Here is a 20,873-nt window from a genome sequence, read left to right on the forward strand (position 1 = left end):
ACCTTCATGCATGCAAAAATCATGGGGGAGGGGGTTCAGAAACGTTATGTTTGCGCCAAATAAATGAAAATGTAAAAGACCAACATTATGTCATCAAGCTAGTTTTACTCAAACTAAAATTTACATGGAGCTATGTAGGACAAAACAGATTCCCACAATTAAAATGTGGGGAAAAAAAAAAAAGTTATTTGTTGCAATTTTAGCACCTAATAATTTGAAACTTTACATCAGTTCAAAAAATCTGCCCATTTACAATTGCTTGTTTTGAATCAAGAAAACGAGCTGTGCAATTAATGAATCTGTGCATAAATAATAATATTATTATTAATAATGTAATTCGCATGGATACGGATATACAATTCAGGAGACAATACCAGAATTAGGAAGTTTTTATTTCCATACTTTTATTTCAAAAAATTAGACAATCATATAAAGGTGTTTTATACTTGAATAAAGTAATTTCCTTGTAACATTTTTTTTTATAAAGTCTTTTGCAAGCTTGAAAGTATATAAATGTGTAGATATTACACATTAAGATATACAGAATAGTATAGCAGATTTCAGCATAGAAATTTAACACAGATGACTATATGCAGCAGAAAAATTATGGTGAGATACTAAGTTAGTGCTAGTTAGCTGCCAAAGTATTTGTTTCTAGACATATATTAAACATTAGCAATATGTTAACTGAGAAGTATATTTTAGATTCTTATTCCTCAGTTAAAAACAAAATGCTAGCAATCCCACATGTAGCATCACTGTCAAGGTGAAACGATTTTATGTCAAGAACAGAAAAACAAGGCAACTACAGTGACCATCAGTTACAATCAAACCAGTGATTAATGAAAAGTAATCTTGGCCCTCTAAACAAATCAACCAAGTCCTCAGCTCTATAAAAAGGCAGAAATTGTATTATCAGTCACTTCAAAAACGACAATGTAGCTCTTTATAAAGCGTCAAAAAACACTAGAAAAGAAGGAATGACAAATAAGGAGATTATTACACCCAAAAATAAAGGACTGGAAAAGTGACTGGCAAAAGATACGTCAGAAATTCTGCTATAAGATGACTCAGGCTGGTTACAATAAAACTTTGGAGATTTAATGTCATTAGCTGCTCAATGAGAAATGGCAAAGCCCATAGAGACAAGCTTTCCTGGAAGACCTGAACACAACTGAATACAACTCAGTTAACACTGCTGTCATTCCATGGACCAAGAATTGCTTTTCCATACACATCTGTAATTAAGCAAACCTTTGAGAATGCACGTCTCAGATCACAGTTCAAATCTGATTAACTGCTAAATACATGTCCTGTGTAAGATTGACATGTCTGAACCTGGTTCAGAGCACATCACAAAAATGCAGTGAGAACATTACAGTTTAAATCATACTGAGGTGAACCCTTGCAGCGGAGTATATTTTATTATGTACTTTCGCAGCAAGTGAACCAGATTCCAGAGCTGAAATGAAAAGCAACATTTTAAAGTAATATAGAAGTTAGTATGTTACTTATTACAGCAAATGGTAACATGCTGACGATATTCATAAAATAATGTTTAGAGTCATAAAACAACTTCTCCAGTTGTCAAGCATGTCTTATTTTGGACGGTGTGTAGTTCTTGTCTATAATTTCATCCTGTAAAAACATGTGAAGGCACCGTTCATTCTGTGCCAAAGGGTGGCCGGCAACTCTGAAAGTTAAAAGTGAGAACAATTAGAAGCAGCTGGCAGGCAGACTCTGATAACCGTTTATAAATGACATTTCAACAGCATTTTGTTTTCAGAATTGTCAATTACTGTAAAAACAAGGTAACTTAAATGTGTGATTTTAAGGGCAGTTATGCTTTCAAGATGTGTCTTTACACATAGAAACACGTGTATTATAAGAAAATATTAAGATGTTTCATATGAAACCAACACCTATTCACAGTGATGTAAAGGATCAAGCTGACTATTAAATAAACTGGGTGCCACTTAAGATAATACTACAATCTGCAATCAAAGCAAATAATTATCCAAGCTTTGTTAGCTGCATTGTTTCGGCAATAGGGCACACTATGAACCAGTGAGAGCTATGGTATACCACGTAACTATTTGTTTCAGCACCATCAATTTCAGAGGCAATCTGCATACATTAACTGTACACAACATAAGGTCAACAATATGGTGCCAGGAGTAAGCTGTGTACTTCCACAAAAAACAGTCTTTTTATACACTGCAGCATAATATTCTGGTGCTAGAGACGATGAAGAGGATCACACTTACTTGTTTATAAATTGTTCAAGCCCTTGCTTTCTTTCCTCTATGAAAGAGTCATCAAAGATTCCTTCATCTCCTCTGAATGGAAGCTGACGAAAGAGAGCCTTCCCAGGTAAAGGGGGCACAACCACCTAGAAAAAGCAAACAAACCAACACCAGCATTTAACACTAGGTTTTCTCAGTAGACTTACATGGTCTACACATTATACTGTATATAGCTGGATGCATTTCCTTTAATAATACCCCTTTAAGTGTTGATAATGCCTGTGCTCAGCACTAGGACATTTATATTGAATAGCATCACTTATACTTTCCTAGCCAGTTACTTATTATACCAACAAAGTAAGAGACTGTTATAATCGCTTGATTATCACATTCCAATGAGAATGTTTTTTAACGGATAAAACATTAACTTTTTTTTTACCCAATGTATAATAGGTTATTGAGTTGCTGTTCAGTAAGTCAGCATACATGCGGAGTGAAAACCTAGAGATCTGTGAAGCAGATTGCACTCACTTTGCAGTTACAGTAAACACACTGGCTGGTTCAGCAAAGCACTGTTGTACACAGAATGATGTTGTTTAATTTTTTGACTGGGTGGACCGTATGTAATAAAACTTCTCTCGCTGTCAATAACTGTAGCCCATTCAGTTACCCACCTTGGAAAAACAAGAACCAATTTGGAATGCACACACAGCAAAACTACAACTAACCTAATAAGATGCAAATGCTGCACACCAAAAAACAGACGGAGAAAAAACAAAACCTAATACTACCAAGGCATAACATGCGTGTCATTTATAGTCTCCCCAATGAGCCTACCGCAGGACTGAAATAATAAAACCTCCTAAGCTAGTGAAACGAAGCCTCCACCCCCCCCCCCCCCCCACACACACACACACTCAGAAGAGTCAAATAATATTCGCTTATCTCAAAGTCCTGAAGGAAATCCCAGTTGCTTGCCACTGTTTGTACATCCGATACATGGAACAAACATTAGTACATTCCCATGTATTGTGTAAATCATGATTATATAGAAAACACAAAACAAAATGCATAAAAACTTGTCACTCCAAGACATTACTAAATGAAACAAAAATACATTAGCTGACTAGAGAGATAAACTTATAAAATGGAGTTGTTTATAGCATGTGCTCATAATGAGCAGAGATTTAGTGGTTATACCAGATTGTAGCTTCTATTTCACATAATTAAAACATCTATTTCTCTCAGATGTCCTATTTGAATGTGTTGGATCAAGCCCACAGTCCATTTCAAGCAAAGTAAACTCAAGTGGCAGACAGATTAACAGGGCAAACAGATTTCACCATATTATCAGTTTTTTTGGTCACATTGAATGAGCAATGGATGAAAAATTAAAGGCAAATGCCACCCAAGAATTTAAACAAAAAACAAAAACACAAAAAAGGTAGAATTAGGCAATATGAATTAATCTGTAAAATTCACAAACAAAAGTTCACCAGAGTGGCAGAGAAGGTGATCAGATAGTTCAAGACACTGCTGCATTTTCTGAATCACCAGATCCACCAAGCACCAATAAAGATGATTATACTTCATTTTAGACCGCCTAGTCCCAAAACTAAATGTTCACACCTCATTCATGTACAGTGACAATAGAAGTGGGCTGCTAGAAACAAAAAGGTGGGGGGGGGGGGGGGGGGTTAAGATACCGATGTTAGTTTGCCATACCTGCCCTATAAGCTTATTATAAGAAAGTTTAAAATAACAGACAAAAAATAAGTGGATTTATCTTACCTTGCTTTCCCTTTCAAGCTCACTTCTTAGCCACTCAAAGTCGCTGTATCTTCTGCGGACACAAGACTCTTTCAATTTAAATATGGGAAGGTTTGTCTATGAAAAGAAAATGCGATATGTGGTATAGTTTTCAAAGAATCAAAACAAAATTAAAACACCAAGTTACAAGACATAAGGACAGTTTTATATGGCATTAAATGCATATTACAATTGTGCCTTATGGGACAAACCATCTAACCAATCTACTTCCTAACAAAATCAGACTCTATATAGGGAGCCTTACAAATTAAATGTTCCCCTAAATGAAGGCTGGACAAATCTCACCATAGCAACCAATACACTAGGTCAGGGGGACAAGATGCCAATGTAACCTACTGGTGCTGACATGCAGGGAGATCATATCCTCCATGTAGCCAGCAGTCACTATAAGCTGTCCAGCAACAGCCAGTAGTATGGTAGTATAAAATGTGGGTCTAGCTGCCAACTACACCTTCCATTTTTGCTAGTATAGCATATTAATAAAGAGAGAGCATGTGCTGTATTTTCCATTATCACCGCTTATCTATATACACATGCTCTGGTCATTACAAACAGCATCCTGTATGTTTTATATACACTGCCACTATCAGAGTAAATGACTGATCTCCATTCTCTGCCTGTGATATTATGAGCAAATACACAAATATGGGACCAAAGATTTAAATTACTAGGGAAGTGGTAGATACTAGAGCAAGTGGTGTAAGCTAGTGACAGTGGCATCAGATAAATGAACAACACTCTGGCCTTGTGACATGATAAAGTATTTACCCACTTTTCACATTTTATTTTCTTACATCATAGTCTACAACTACTTGTAGTGACAAAAAAAAAAAAAATTCCTGAAAGTTTTTTTTTTTTTTTTTAATTGCCAATGTAAAATTGCCAATTATAGTTATGATTGTGAACTCACTGCCTTGTTTTAAAAGTGCAGTTACAGATGGGGTTTATTTGGGTAGATTTCTATTAGCTTTGCCTATATGGATACAGCATTTTTCGCTCATTCTTCTTTACCAACCTGATGGAGCTTGTGAGAATTAATTTTTGCAATACTGCTCATCGTTCCACAGATTCTCAATGGGATTAAAGCATGGTATTTTCAAAAGGGCACGTCACAATAATTTTTTTTTTAGTTTCCACATGTAAGCAACTAAAACATAGTTATTGCCTAACCAAGGGCAGTATTCGTACTAAGGAGCATGGTGGGCAGAGCATATTGCTATTGGGATGTTTCAGTGACTGTAAAACTTATGAAATAGAAGGGAAAAAAATGGATGCCACAAGGACTAAACAAATCTTGGGGAAATAAACTGTTTCAGTACACAAGAAGCCATATTTCTATGGGTATTTGTCTTAACTTCTAGAATATTTATCTCCTATTTTATAAATGTTTTACAGTCACTGAAACATCAATATGCAATGATGGACAGGTCAATATGCTCTGGCAGAGACTCTGTACAGAGAATATTGGTCACTCACATCAGTCCCTGCCACATTGGAGCTTACAATCTAAACTCCCTAATACACAGACTAGGGTCAATTTCGATAGCAGCCAATTAACCTACCAGTATATGTTTTTGGTGTGGAAGGAAACCGAAGAACCCGGAGGAAAGCCATGCAAATACCAAACAGATAAGGCCATGGTTGGCAATTGAACTCATGACCCCAGTGCTGCGAGGCAGAAGCGCTAGCCACTAAACCACTGTACTGCCCATCTGTGGCTGTGTATTTTAAAGTCAAAAAGGTCAGATATATATTGGGATCCAACTGAAATTAACTAAAAACTTAAGCCATTATATATGGGTTACTACATTCCCCAGCTTTGAGGACATGACTCACAACCAACAAACCCTTATTAAAGTAGAAGTCAAACTTGCACTTAAGCAGCTCTGTCTAAAGTATTTCTCTCACTGAGAGAGGTCACCCAGACCGCAGGATAATAAATTAGGTAATAAGAGTGGTATCAGGTCTCTCCTATTACATCTTTACTGGCTTTTTACCCGACTTCAACTCTATATATTCAGTGTTAGGGAAAGGTGTTTTTAGCAGGTGATATTTTGCATTTCAGATTCCCTCCTCTCAAATTACTTTACAAGAGGGGATTAGCTGCTCTCTTCTAGTGACCCTGTAAAGATCAAGCTTGTGAAAACTGTTTAGAAGAATTTTCATACACAGGGTACGGAAGTCTATAAAGTTAATCTTTGAAATAACAGATCAAGTTTACATGTACAATACACAGGGTAAAAGTGCCAATTCATCTCATTTTACCATGCATTTCCCTCATTCTGAACTTTTGACAATCATTGTGTAAGAAAAAAGATGAATTAAAACAAAACCAAAACAACCCCCATACAATTTTTTTTTTCTTTTGGGCTAGAGAGATTGGGAGTTATTGTACAGATTGTGTTTTTTAAGGGTTGGAAACTCCGTTATATAGGTTGCAATACTGAAATCTGGGGAGAACAGAGTTTTTGAATGTTATGAAGATTAGTTAAACAAAGACTGCATACATCGTTAATTAACTGTAAAACATAGCACCCACCCTTGCCGTGACTACTTAAATACAAGTGACTGAAATATTTCAGCTACATGAAGGATATTTGACACATTGATGACCAATTTTTTACTTAAGACAGTCCTAGGTCATGTTTTCTGGATTTCTGCCTGTAGAAACAGGTGGGATAATTACTGACCCAGCCAAATATAATTAACTTACCAGTCCTCTAATTAAAAAAAAACAAACTAAAAACATGAACTGTAGGTAGCCCTACAGTTGAGGACTAAGTATGGACACTTCTGCACTAAGTTTATAAAAAGCATTTAACCAGCGTTGTGCAGTATTTTTCCCATTATTTTTGGATGGACTATAAAAATGAAAGGGTCACTGAAGCTGCACACCAATGGTAACTTACTTTATCAAAAGAAATTCAATGAATTTATATTAGTGGGTAATCAAATTAGGAAGTCCCAGTGACACCTTTTTATAGCATGTAAAAATTGACACAGCCATCTAAGATGTAAAAAAAAGTGAGCAGATATCTGGCTAAAGTGTAAACAGCTGAAAAATTCTGAATCAGTGCATCATGGCATCTGCTACATAATAATTTAAAAATAACCAGAAAAGCCTTACAATTTATTATTACGTTATACACAACTATTTTTTGTACATCAAGTTCACTTGGTTTTGAAGACACACAGACATTACAATACATAAGTGTGTAACGAAAAATGTAATTGTGTGGCATCTATATTAGCAGCTATGTCACAACGCTAAAACAATTGGGAATTTGAAACCACTGACTTATGCCTTCAGAAAAACATTTTCTAATTCAATAGTATTTAACAAACTATGTGCATATCATATTAGCCATTTCCCCAGAAATCTTTCTAGTCCTTTTATTTGTTGCTTCAGCGTCTGTCCTTTCATTCCAAAAGTTTAATAGGAAAGAGGACCATCACCAATATTGCATTAAGAAGGGAATGAAAGTCTTTATATATTTTTTTATTTAAACAATGCTACCTAAAATATGAATTTAAAAAGGTGCTTTTAAAAAAATTCCCAGCTCCTAATTAGTTTTTAAACGTCCCAAATCCTGACTATCATTGCTGAAACTTGCACATATTAAAACATTGGGTAATACCATGGAATCGTGGTCTCAATTAACATTACCATATGACATAATACACATGCACTGTAAGTTAATCGGCCAGAACTACAGCTCCCAACATGCTTTAAGGGAGGAGATGATGAAGGAGGTGGCATGGACCATTATAGTTAGTGAATGCAGAGCTCAGTTGTAGTCAGTTGATAGGAGGAGGTTGGTAAATGCCGTTGAAGAGTGAAAGTTGGTGTCAGTGAGGAGAGCGTGAATGAGGGATAAGAGTAACAAGGTATTAATAAACATTTTAAAACTTGTCAAAGCAGCAGCAAGAGTTATATAATAAACCACTACAAGAACAGAAGAAAGCAGAGTAGAAACAAGGAATTATTGTTGGGCAGATTCTTCAACTTTACTCTAGTATTGTTCAGTGGCAAACGTGACAGAAAGAGAACCGAAGCGAAATCCAGAGTATCTATCTAGCAAGAGAAAGAAAACTGTGTTTCCAGAAAAGATTTACAGAAAGGACAGATGGATAAGTAACCGCTGCAAGCATTACACCTCAGACACGTATGATACCTTTATATCTGTATAATACTACTCATAGTATTGAGAAACTTTGTGTAATATGGAACAAATGCAAGAGACTTATCGTTCAAGTACTACGAGTTATTAAACAAATTAAAAGACTGAACGCATTATAAAGAAATAAAGAAAAAGGTGTCCCACTTTCAAGACCTATAATTATAATTCGCTACTTAAAGAATCATTCAGGTCCACTACGATCATCAAGTGTATCAACTATAGAAGATTACATCGATAATAGTTTAATCTATATACTGAATGTGTGGAAGAGACAAGTCAGAGCAATAAGTTTTTTTTTGTTTTTTTTGAGTGGAGCATCTGATTAGTGTGTCACTAATAGGGATTAACAGCTGTAAAGTATTAGAAAAAATGTAAATACTGATTTAGGATACAGTTTTAAACAACTTATAGCACAATTACTTAGGCAAATAGGAGTGTTTAAATTAGACATTTATTGTCTTTAATTATTGAGAATACTGTAATCGGTTAGAGGGAAGATAATTTCTAACAATAGTACTAGCTTAGTTAATCAAAAGTTTTAGATAAAGTTGTTTTTGTTTTTTTAAATTTAACAAATAAATCCAGCTATTGCATTGTCCAAAATTCCCATTTTCTTGTGCACGATATTATTTGTCTGTGTTTGGTGGCGTCTTTGCTGTGGGGCGTGGTGCCGCGCCGCAGTATCAACAGACACACGCCTCAGGTAATTCAAATACATTAATACAGAACATCTCTGGAACACCCGTGAGCCTCAAAGACTGAAGCGGGGTAAATAATCATCACCACCAATGGAGTGCTGCAATTGCACTTGGCCTCACACACATATCTTAGCAAATGACGTCACTACGCACAAGATTAGTCTTGAAGTCAGCACCAGAGCAATACGAGACATGGAAAACTGGTAAGATCAGGGAAACACTAACATATTGGACGGAAACTATGCCAATACTTGCATAAATTATGTGGAACTGCCAGGTTTGAGTCTCGATCATTTCATTACATACTGACTTTGAAAACTATGCCAAGTAACATTTTGCATATAATTACCAGTTAGTGAAAAACAAACAAAAATAACACAACTTAATGGCAGAATTCTTAAAACTGGCTACATAATATAGGAAGCGGTGTGGGAAAAAACTGCAAAGAAACAATGCAACAAGGATTACACAGCTACTTGTTACCAGATTTCTTTTCTGAAGCCCTCTTCATAGACAGTCTGTTAGGACATTCTTTGTTTTGTTGAGGGGCATGACCAACTTACCATCTATTCTACTGCATAAACTGCTGCTTGATTTAGCTTTAAAGTCATAAACAGTGGTCTATATCATAGAAATAAGCTGTATACTCTAGCTTTTAAATAGTATTTAGAATTTGCAGGAAGTAGCTGCAAATTACATGTCTCCAAAATGCTTCCCTCCCCTTTACAAAAAAGGAAAAAAAGGGTAAAGACATTGAAAATTAGATGAGAGTCAAGTACCACTTTATATTGTCGCTAGATGCTTTTTAGAAGCCAATGAACATAATGAATAATACTGCGGGACTTCTTTCATCCTGCTTTACTAGTCATAGACATAAACATAAAGCTGCCTTGTTGCCATGGAGCCTACTTTTATGCTGCCATTTCAAGTAGGCCAAGGTAGCCTTGATACAGCTGGGTTTACATTTCCATTAAAATAGTTGTTTGAAAGTTTAAAAAGAACCTATTCACTTTGGCTTACTGTTTATTGCTTATGTTAATATCCAATTAACTTTCAAAAGGGCATCTCAATGCTGTGAGCATCAGAAGTGAGCTTGGGAAAACAAACAGAAGAGGTGGAATATGTGAAGCAAGAAGCAGTGTTACAGCTGTGCAACCTAAAAGCAGCATTCATTGAAAATGCTGCATAATAAAAACATTGGGCCATGAAACTTTAGGATCCAAAACAACTATAGTACCAGCACACAGGCTGATGTTCACTTAATGTACATGGTTAAATATGCAGATAAAAACATGAAAAAGTGTGCTTGATGCAAATAACGTTCATTTTTTTCAAGGTCATTTTCCTTGGTGTTCATTTACTTTATTCACCACAGCTAATTTCAGGACAGTTAGGGTTGCTACTTAAAGGTAATTACCCAAGTTACATTATTGTACAGTAAACAATACTATTCTATAATACCAATGGCTAAATTACTTCAGATCCTTTTAAATTCAAAACATTTCTATTTATGTTCTAAAAATCTTTATTCGTATAGAACATTCTTCTATTATACATATGGGGAGTGCTTGCATTGGATAAAGTAGGTCATGTGACTGCAATTCATTCACACGATGTATTCAGAGCTCTTCATCATTATATACTATTTGTTTGCGGTCTATTTTTCTTGTAGTATTCTATTTTAATTGAATTTAAATAAGCTTTATATATACAAACACCACTCTTTTATACATATGAGAGATGATGCAATTGAAAAGTGAGTTATGTGATCAGGATTTCTTTTTCACCACAAAGCTTTTTTTTAATTTTTCTTTTATTTCGATTCCATGTAATGTTTCTATGAATTAGTGTTAAAATATTAAATTCACAAAAAATCTGAATACATTTTAGATTTATGGATGCAATTACTTGTACACACCATAAATAGACGGAAACCACCCTCCATCTGTCATCACCTTAATCAATACCACAAGTTGGCTGAAAGGTGGGCAGCACGGTGGCTAAGTGATTAGCACTTCTGCCTCAAAGCGCTGGGGTCATGAGTTCAATTCCCGACCGTGTGTGTATGTTAGGGAATTTAGACTGTAAGCTCCAATGGGGCAGGGACTGATGTGAATGAGTTCTCTGTACAGCGCTGCGGAATCAGTGGCGCTATATAAATAAATGGTGATGATGGTAATGATGAAGCTGTCAGTGCCAATATTTTTTCCACAACTGAGGATTTCTACTCCACTGGCGGATCCAGAAGTGGGCGATCACGCCCCCCCCCCGCCTCCAGCAGCAGTCTTAATACCTCAAAATTGGTGCCAAGAGGTCCGATCAGGAAAAAAGGGGGGCCAACCAAGCAGCATGAAAGAGGGGCGTGGATATGTAAAATCTCGCCCACCTTCCCCTTTCAAAGAAAAAAAAAAAAAAAAAAAAAAAGTCTAGGTCTGCTCTTGCTGTACTCTACACACTTCTTTAAAGTACAGGAACTGCATAACAACATTTTCAAGTTCTGGTAAGCAGAATGACTATCAGGGGAAAAGGGTTATTTTTTTTTAATCTTTTAATTGTTTTGTACTCAATAAATATAAGGGGTAATGCACTACATGCTTTCTTTTTTTGTTGTTATGAACCCCTGTGATGACATTTAAGCATCAGTTGGAGATGATGATTCCATACATTTTTGGGGGGTTGACAGCTCTTATCTATATGCAATCTAAAGCTTTGATTCAAGTAAGTAGATTCACAAAATAGGAGTTCCTCAGAAAAAATATTTGACACTTATGGTGATTAAATGTTTTTTCTATGTTATATAGAGTAAGCATATTCACGAAGGGGTGTGCATATATCACCCTGTCATAAATTAGTCAATACCCTATATGGTTATAACCTAAAACACTTATTTTTTGTGCTTATATATTTTCATATATTTATGGATTTATGTGCGGACGACAATACACTTATGTGGAAGATCTATAAGGATCTTCATTTTTGGATGACCTTATTACTCTGAATATTGATTTATGCACTACTTTGTTAAACATTTTTGTGCTTCTTCTATGTTTGATTATTGTTGAGCGCCCAACAATGCAAATTATTTATTTTTCAGTTTTAATAAGTACAACATGTAATCCAAATGTTCAATATAGTTTCTTTAGGGTTTGGGTGTAAAGTTATTAGAGACAAGTACAAAATGTTAACTACAGACACCTTTCGTGGCCCTTATTACTATTCTTTTATTCTGTCAATCTCTATCTGTATATGCTCTTCAATCTAGAACAGTCTTTGCAGACTGTTTGTGTTGCTTGCTCGAAGACACATAAGGACAACAATGCTCATTTCACTTATAAGCCACCTCTGTTCCAGTTTACATTATGTATGCCAATTTTACATAAGTTCTCCGGTTTTCAAACAAACATAGCAAAACTTACATAAAAGGTACTAAAATCTTATGGTGAATGTCAGTCCACTTTTCAGGAAATTATTAGACATGGCGCCCAGGAGTTTTAGCGCCTAGATGTGTTAAGATATGCTGAACAGAACCCCAATGAGTGGGATTTCCCTAAAGAACTGTGGCTCGGGAGGTAATACTAAAGCAATTTATAACGCAGTGCCTGGTAAATAATAAATCAGGGAAGCAGGTGGGATAAATACTGACCGAGCCAAGTAGACTAAGTCACCTGTGCATGATCATCGAAATCCTGAAAACATGAGTTGTTGGGGATGCGTGAGGACTGGAGTTAAACACTGCTCTAGAGGGCACTGATAAACCATAAAGTAAACGCCAAGTGTCCAAATCAAAGTCTACATTTAGGCCAATAAAAAAATGGTTTCCTGAGCTTTGTGTGCAGGAGTCACCCATTAGAGTGGAGGCTGACATAGCAACAAAGGTGGGGAGCAACTCCATATTATTGCCTATGGTTTTGGAAGGAGATGCTTAACAAGTAAATATGTATATGATATTTGTGTGTTTACTTACTTTTGGCTATGTAGTGTACCTATGAATTAATTTGGGTGTCTAATTTTCCAAATAGTTACTTGGAGAACTGTATGCTTTAAATTCTTGCTGTACACAAAAACTTCAAAAGGATAATTATATATGCCATAAACATCCTGCCATGGTAGAGGTATAAAAAAATAAAAATAAAGATATGATGGTCAATAACTAAGGGTTAACCAAGTTAAAAATATCAAATCGCATGTCACAGACCTGAGTCACGTTGTCTTTGAACTTTCACTTGATAACTCAATATCCCTCCTGTCATCAAACTAGCATAAGTATATAAATTAAGTTTTTTGTTAAGACAGGGAGATATTAATATCATAACGTGCTAGCCTTTACAATTAAAAGGAGGTGTAACTCATAAGGAATAGAAAGAAACATTGACATAGGAAATAGAGAAACTTTAGTGCCAGGCAAAAATCTCCACCTCTTTACAACTGCATCCCATTGTATCATAATCCTTCTGACCACTCCAAAAAAGACCCCCTCCAACTAAGGATCTTAAGGTTGGCTTCACCTCCTGCTTCCCTGTTGCACAGAAAGCAATGGCTCTGGTACCTGTAAGTTCCTCATACCCCAGTGAGAGAATCCTCTGCTGCCCTTCTAGACTCCACAAGAGATACAAGTCACACTAGAGTATCAGGATTGTCTCATTCAGGAAATGTGGTTTCTTTTACCTCATTACAAACTAAAGGTCAAAAAGTGGTATTAAAGAGACAACCAACTGACTCACAGACAGCCTTTGCAATGTAATATTGCCATTTGCTTCAATTGTCACACCCCTTCAGGCTTTGACTACTATCTACTCTACAGAACCTCTTCCCTAGGGCACAAAAGCAGAAAAAAAACTTTTACACCTATGAAATAGGCAAGTTCTTTGGCAGCTGCTGTAGGTCTTCTAGACTACTCAAACTTTTCAGTCATAAAAAGGAGAAAATCGCTAAAGGGACACCTGCACAGCAACATGAAGAAAACATCTCTATTGAACACTACAGTACAGCCCTTGATTCAGTAGCCTCCGATTTCCCATCTTGTGCTATGGCTGTTGCTGCAAAGTATTTGTGGAATCCTCAGCACCCCTTATTCTAGGTTCACCACTCATGGTAGCCATTTGAAATGCTTTAGCTCAGAGGTTTCGAAACTCAGTCATCAAGGGCTACCACCAGTTCATGTTTTCAGGATTTCTTTAGTCATGCACAGGTGAGTTCATCTATTCGGCTGGGTCAGTAATTATCCCACCTGTTTAACAGACAGAAATCTTGAAAACAAACTGTTGGTAGCCCTTGGGGACTGACTTTGGACATCTGTACATTATGTGCTCTTATGTTAAAAGCAATGACACAGCATATATTTCACACCAGACCTCACCAGGTATCTTGTTACAGTGTTTCTCTCTACCTACTGAGGGACATGATTGCATGTGAACCACACAACTACTGCAAGACCCTAATGAAATGTACTAAAGTTTTCCATTCACAGGTCCAAACTGCATTGCCTAAAGAACCACAACAGTGTAATTTGATCCAACCAGGTGATCAGACAAAAGTGAAAGTGCACCAGAAAAAGAACTCCTTGAAACCCTAATAGGTATGGATAGGTTTGGATACCTGGACCTGCGCATCACAATGCAAGAAAACTCTCCTTCACTCAGACAAGAATCCTCTGCCTGGGCATTTTAGACACTAAGCCAATGTTATCAAGGCTGCCATCATAGGCATGAAGAGTTGAAACTGGATTATAACCCCCTCTTTACTCTCCTTTATCCATAGGTAACTCCATAATACATTTCTGATGTTTGTGTTTCTTCCTGGCGCATACTTCACACCTCAATTATTCTGTGTTGGACTCAGATCTTCTCTCCCTCTTCTCAGCCAACGAAACTTTGTTCTTATATCCCTGCAACATCTCAAAATTAGCCTGCTGTACGAAATTGCTTAGCCACTCCTCCCCCTGCAACAGCTGAATCAGAAATATTTAAACAGTATTAAGGTTATGCCTGCCATCACAAGCATGATGTCAATAGCGTTTAAATTTCAAACTGGAGTTTGAACTGGATTTAGACTGTACCAACTTCATGGATTCAGATCTCAAGCACTGCACCTTCTTACTCCTCTCTTTGCAACTTTCCTACAACCATTAATATATTCTCCCCACATTGACATTCCAGCTGCCGTCTGTCCTTTAGTGTACACCTGAAAATATATTTAGCAAACACCCATCTTATTTCCACCCAAAAGCATCTCTTGGACCCTGCATTGCCTCTACTGGACGCTATATTTGCCTCTGTACCATCCTGGCCTCAGCATCTTGCAAATCTGTGAACCATAATGGATCCCACTATGCCTATTGTACCATTTTCTCTTTCCTATAAGGTACCCTATGTCTCCCTGTCTTCCCACCTGTCCTTATGAAGTCATGCAATGTTTTCTAATTGCATACATGCATTTATTATTCTGCCTATCTGTGCCCATTTATCCTTACCGTTTTCTGATTTTTATTGTGCTGTTAACTCACAATTATAACAATATATTGTGTATTCATTAGTTAATATTGTAAATGTCACCCTCCTGTGTAGCGCTTTAAAAATAAAGGATTATAAATGATTATCCAGAGTGCTATATAAGGACAGCAGGGAAAATGCAAGCACATTATAAGTTAATTGTGGAAATTATTGCCATTACAACTGTGACCATACAGCACAGAATGGCATTACACTTTATGCTGGTCAATAAAGGGGGTATGTGCTCCTAATTGGTAAGGAATGCTGTCTCAATATTCCCAACAACTCACAAAAGCCATTTGATCATGCTGAACACATTAGAGAAGTAGAAAAAAATGCATACTGAATCATGGCATTTGTTTGGTTGGTAAGGAGATCTATGGACAAAAATATCTAAAGGCATTTTACATTTTTTTTGCATTCATTTTCTTGTGTATTGTGTCATATTTCTCAAGAACTACCTTACTAGTGTATAGTAAAGTGACTGAGGATTTTGTACCACTTAATTTTAGTAAAGAGAGTTGAAACAATGTACATTTATTTGAAGCTGCAGAACCATACAGGATTGTTTTTTCTATATTTCTCCCTCCTTCGTGCAGCCATTTTTTCCCAAGGGCTCAACCCCAGCAGAATACCTGGGAAGGTGAAGAAGGGGGGGGATGAGCAGGAGGACCAATTACAAGCCTTGATCAAGAGTTTGCATAAATTTGTCAATGGCTATCATATTTACCCAATCACTCTTCCGCCATTTAAAAGGTTGTTAAATTGAATCATTCAGTTATGCATTACAGAACCAGCACAGCACCAGGAAAAACAGCTGCATGCAATTATGTCCCTGGTATTCCAGCTAGAGGGAGGGGGCACCTTACGGGAAAAAAAAAGAAAATCATCAGAGGTGGCAGTACAGCTACAAAGAATTACAAAAAGAAAGTTTGGATGCCCTTGTTAGTATTAATGATGAAGTTAAGAAACAAGGAATGTACATTGCTACTTGCTTCTGTAAGAAAGCATGTAGTTTCCTAAGGGGATTTTTCTTAATTAGATACCAGATACATTATTGGTACAAAACTGAAAAGGTTTAAATATTCAAAATAATTTCATCACATTACAACTTCTGATATGAGGTATGTGCAATTCCCAAGATGAAAATATGCAACTATTAGCTCTTTTTTTCCAACAAAACCTTACTGTGTACTGTACCATATGTTTTTATTCCCTCTTTCCACTATTGTAAGCTATAAATAACAGATTAATTGCCCAGAAGGGGAGAGTTCTGTAACCTGCATGGTAAGTCTATGCTATCTTGAATACTCTCCAGCTCTGTACATGATTTGTAAATGAACATGACTGGTTATTCTCATTTTCTAGAAGCAACCATATCTAAGTTTTCTTCCACAAAGGTTAGAATACACTTAAAGATGTATTCAACACTTTTTTGCTTGGTATGAATGTAATATTTTAGAATAAAATAAATCTTCCCTCATGCTACAACTCAATAGCTCATTTTTTATATACTATCTAAAATATATGACAACCATCCCAGAATATAATTTAATGTTTATTGCAGCTATGTGAACATATATTTCATAACTCTTTGAAGAAAAATAAATTAGATTTCACAACTTTTAGTATGTTTAACAATTACATGCACACTCTTCACCTGTATTAATACACTCTTATACAGTGGACTATTTAATAAAAAAAACAAAATCAGTTCAACCACTGCCAGATATCCTCAACCAGCACAGGACAGGGGATGCCCAGAGCAGAAAAGGACTGCAAAATTATTATAACTGGCCAGGTGGATTCAATCTTCAAAAAAGAAAAAAATCAGCACATAAAACACAGTCATGTAGACAATACGGACATTCATACAACGGTCTTTCAAGAATAACCATAATTTGACAGAGCGTTTTAAAAATTGTGGCAATAAAGTTTCACTTTGATATTTAAAACGACATTAAAAAACCTCACAATATATGAATAGGCCCTTGAAACTTTAAGTTACATATCAAAATATATCATATGCATTGCTATTCCACATCACATGCCTATAACCTCCTACAGCAAGGGATAATAAATGAGTGTCAAATGATGTGTCAGCACCTAATGCATTTTGTTTTTCTCCAGTCTGCTTGTTAGCAACTTTAAAGTGGGCCTTGCTGGAACCAACATATAGCAAACAACGTTAACTTAGTGTTACCTGTCATAGGAATAGTAATTTATGTTAAATGCTATATATGAAAACGTTTATACCAAACAATGGAACCCAGTCTGAGAACATACAGTCACAACACACCTGAAGAGCAGCTCACAGCAGAAGTTAAAGAACATATAGGACTCCTAGCTATGGCGTGATCACCAACCCATCTCCTTTAAATCACACACAACCCCTTTATTATATGGATGTCATCCCGTCTACGATCACGGACATAATTATAAGCACTGTGCAGACATGTGTGAAACCATTTCCTAAGCAGTCTCTGGGGAAGCTCTGCAGTGTTCTCACCTTCAACCGGACTTCGTAGGTAGTATACCGGTTCCGGCCCACTCCCACCGTATGAGGGCTGCCTACTTCGATCTCCAGGAAATTGCTGGGCGGACCGTACGCGTCGTTCAGGTTCTGTGGTTTACTGAGCAGCCGGCGTGTGTCCACCACGGTTTCTGCCATGTCTCGCGGAAGAGAGCGAAGCGACCAATGGACCAGGCGGAACGAGTCCCGTTCTGACCCGCGAGCTGCCGGAAGTGCTAGCTGCAGCTAGTCAGGTGACAGGGAAGGAAGGCGCGCTCCCAAGAAGGAAAGCGAGGCCGTGGGTAGAGCGGCGCATGCACACGAGAGACGAGGCTGACAGCGCGCTCAAGGTCACGTGTTTCTTGTGACGTTAATGTAAAAGTTACTATAGGCTGCATAGGCGATGTTATTATGCACTGTCTATGTAACTGCACAAAGGGCAACATAATTGGAGTCCATTGGGGGTGAAAAATATGCATCTAGTACACATTGGGCCAGTGAAATCTGAGTAACTGGAGCACATATGCTAACAAAGTTTAATAGAGCTTTAATCAGCTAAGTGGTAAAACATTTCTCATTTAGGGGCCTATTTATCAAACAGTGTACTCCTATTGAAGGACACTTACTTTGGAGTATTTTTGGGGCACATTTATCAATATTTGTCAAAAATGAAAAATAGTTATCAATCATTATCGCATGGATAAGGATTGAACTGTTTCTCAAATTTATTAAAAAAATCTCCACAGAAGCAGCAGTCACGAAAAACTGCTGTTCCTGTGAAGGTAAAAACTTGCCGTTTCACTGCCTCTTCGTTCTCAAAGCTGCTGTGCGGTTCGAAGAAGCCTTCTGCGCATGCTCCGTCTGAAAACTTCTCTGCACTTCAGTGATGCAGAGAGGAAAGTGTGACAGGGAGAGATCATGTGATCCCTCCACACATGCAATGTAAAGCTCTGCTCTTCGGAGCAGAGCTGAACAGTGCAGAAAAATGGCAGAAACAGTAATGTACGCCAGCTGGCATACATTACCGTACATGTAAAAGGATTTTCATTTATTCTTAAATTGCGGTACATAGCAGTCCCTATAGACATCTATGGGGACTGTTATGTATTACGAAGAAAAGTACAAAGCAGCAGTTATTGATATCTGCTGCGATGCACTGTTGATAGATTAGAGAAATACTTTGATTGGCGTTAAATATGATTTTTTGTTAAGGCCTCATAAGGCCTTTGTTCAGCAATTTATTGTAACTTGCATAGAAATATTATTTGCTAAAAAGAGATTATTCATTTTTCTGCTGATTTGCAGTTTTACAAGATGAGGTTAAGCTGACATAGAGAACACCTGAAGAATGTATCAAGATGTGAGAACAATAAGTAGCTTCATGTTCAGCTTGTAGTGTGGGAGCTGTGCCCTTGTGGCATATAGGAGATGAACCTCCAGCTCCCCTTGAGATAAAAATAATAGGCTCATCTGTCCTTAGAAGGGGGAGAAAGTAAACACCTCAAGAATACGTGAGAAAGTTACCGTATTTTTCGCTCCATAAGACGCACCTAGTTTTTAGAGGAGGAAAACAGTAAAAAAATTATTCTGAACCAAATCTCAAATATTCTGAAACAGATAAAGGTGCACAGCGCAGAGACTAGCGAAAACTCCAATATATGTACGTGAGAGATGTTATGGTATAAAAAACATTTATTAATACGCAATGTAAACAAAAGCACGTGATATAATGAAATCTGAAACTTCACAGAAATAAAATATCTCCTATCATCAGTGCACTGATGTACAAATAAAAGAGGTGGTAATCGGCGTGACCACACCGATAATCAATCTTATAAAAGCATATAATGGTAATATGTGACACAATGTTTCCCGTAGGAGCTGCAGCGTTATATGTGTACACACTTCATAATTGGATTGGAATAACATTATAAGGTGTGGATCACTCCTCCTATCCAAAAACAAAGTCAATTGGAAACCGTGGTTCAAACTGGTATTCTATGTCACAATTCCATAGACATAATCTAGTAGATAGTATAAGTTGATGTATCCGTATTGAAAGGATAGTTAGGTATACACATAGAAAACAAATCCGGTTCAGATGTGGTAATACATAGTCTCCGATAAATTCATATGGCAAAAAATATATGCCTGATATCTGTGAGCAATTGTACAAAAACAAGTACTCACGGTACCGTGCATGAATAGGTGGAGACGCGCGGTCCTTATCGAACAAGTAATTCTTTTTCTGCTATGAAGCAGCAGGTGTGTAACGATCTATCCGTTCGGGTAATCCTGATGTAATGGATGGTACAGCTGTCAGACCAGATGTAGAACAGCGAGTAGTATTCCAATAGTGCGGGTGGGTGCTGTACGCCGTAGTAAGGGTCAACGCCCCCTGGTGTTCATAAACAGCAAATGATAGTAGCAGCTCCGCTGTGTTGAAATTCCGATCCGGCTGAATGAATGAAATGTCAGATAATGTATACACATGTGGACATAAACGATGAGTACTCCTTCCTGCTCCAATACAGCACCGCCGCGGACGCTTCTTTGACAGCGCCGCGGCTGCTGTATAGGACAGTGGCCACTTAGTTAGCGCAGGGGGGGGGGGTTTCTAGAGACTCAGAAACCCCCCCTGCGTGCGCCACTGCCGGCTAATGCAAAACAATGATCACACTGTCAGTGACAGTCTGTCACTGACAGACAGTGTGTATAAAGCTATTGTCAGCACCCGCCCCCTCCCCTTCCAGCATGCTATGCTCCGCTCCACCCCTCCTCTGAGAAGAAGGTGAGGAGCGGCCATTGCTGACTGCAGGAGGGAAGAAAAATAGGTAAGTAAATGTTATATTGTAATTAAAATATTTTTTTAAAAAACGTAGGAAATAGGGTGCGCCATCCAGGAGCAGAAACTGAGG

At 37.2% G+C, this 20,873-nt stretch overlaps 1 protein-coding gene across 1 annotated transcript; it reads right to left on the minus strand.

Annotated features, from left to right (window-relative positions):
- Positions 1–373: 373 nt before the first annotated feature.
- Positions 374–18,224, minus strand: SNX3 (sorting nexin 3). The gene is made up of 4 exons (XM_075202881.1): positions 17,953–18,224; positions 4,038–4,133; positions 2,268–2,392; positions 374–1,693 (listed from the first exon to the last, which is right to left on the minus strand). The coding sequence occupies exons 1-4, from the start codon at positions 18,112–18,114 to the stop codon at positions 1,588–1,590; spliced, it is 489 nt and encodes a 162-aa protein (XP_075058982.1). The 5' UTR covers positions 18,115–18,224; the 3' UTR covers positions 374–1,587.
- Between the last annotated feature and the right edge of the window lie 2,649 nt (positions 18,225–20,873).

This window comes from Mixophyes fleayi, chromosome 3, assembly GCF_038048845.1.
Source record: "Mixophyes fleayi isolate aMixFle1 chromosome 3, aMixFle1.hap1, whole genome shotgun sequence".
In the NCBI taxonomy this organism is placed as follows: domain Eukaryota; kingdom Metazoa; phylum Chordata; class Amphibia; order Anura; family Limnodynastidae; genus Mixophyes; species Mixophyes fleayi.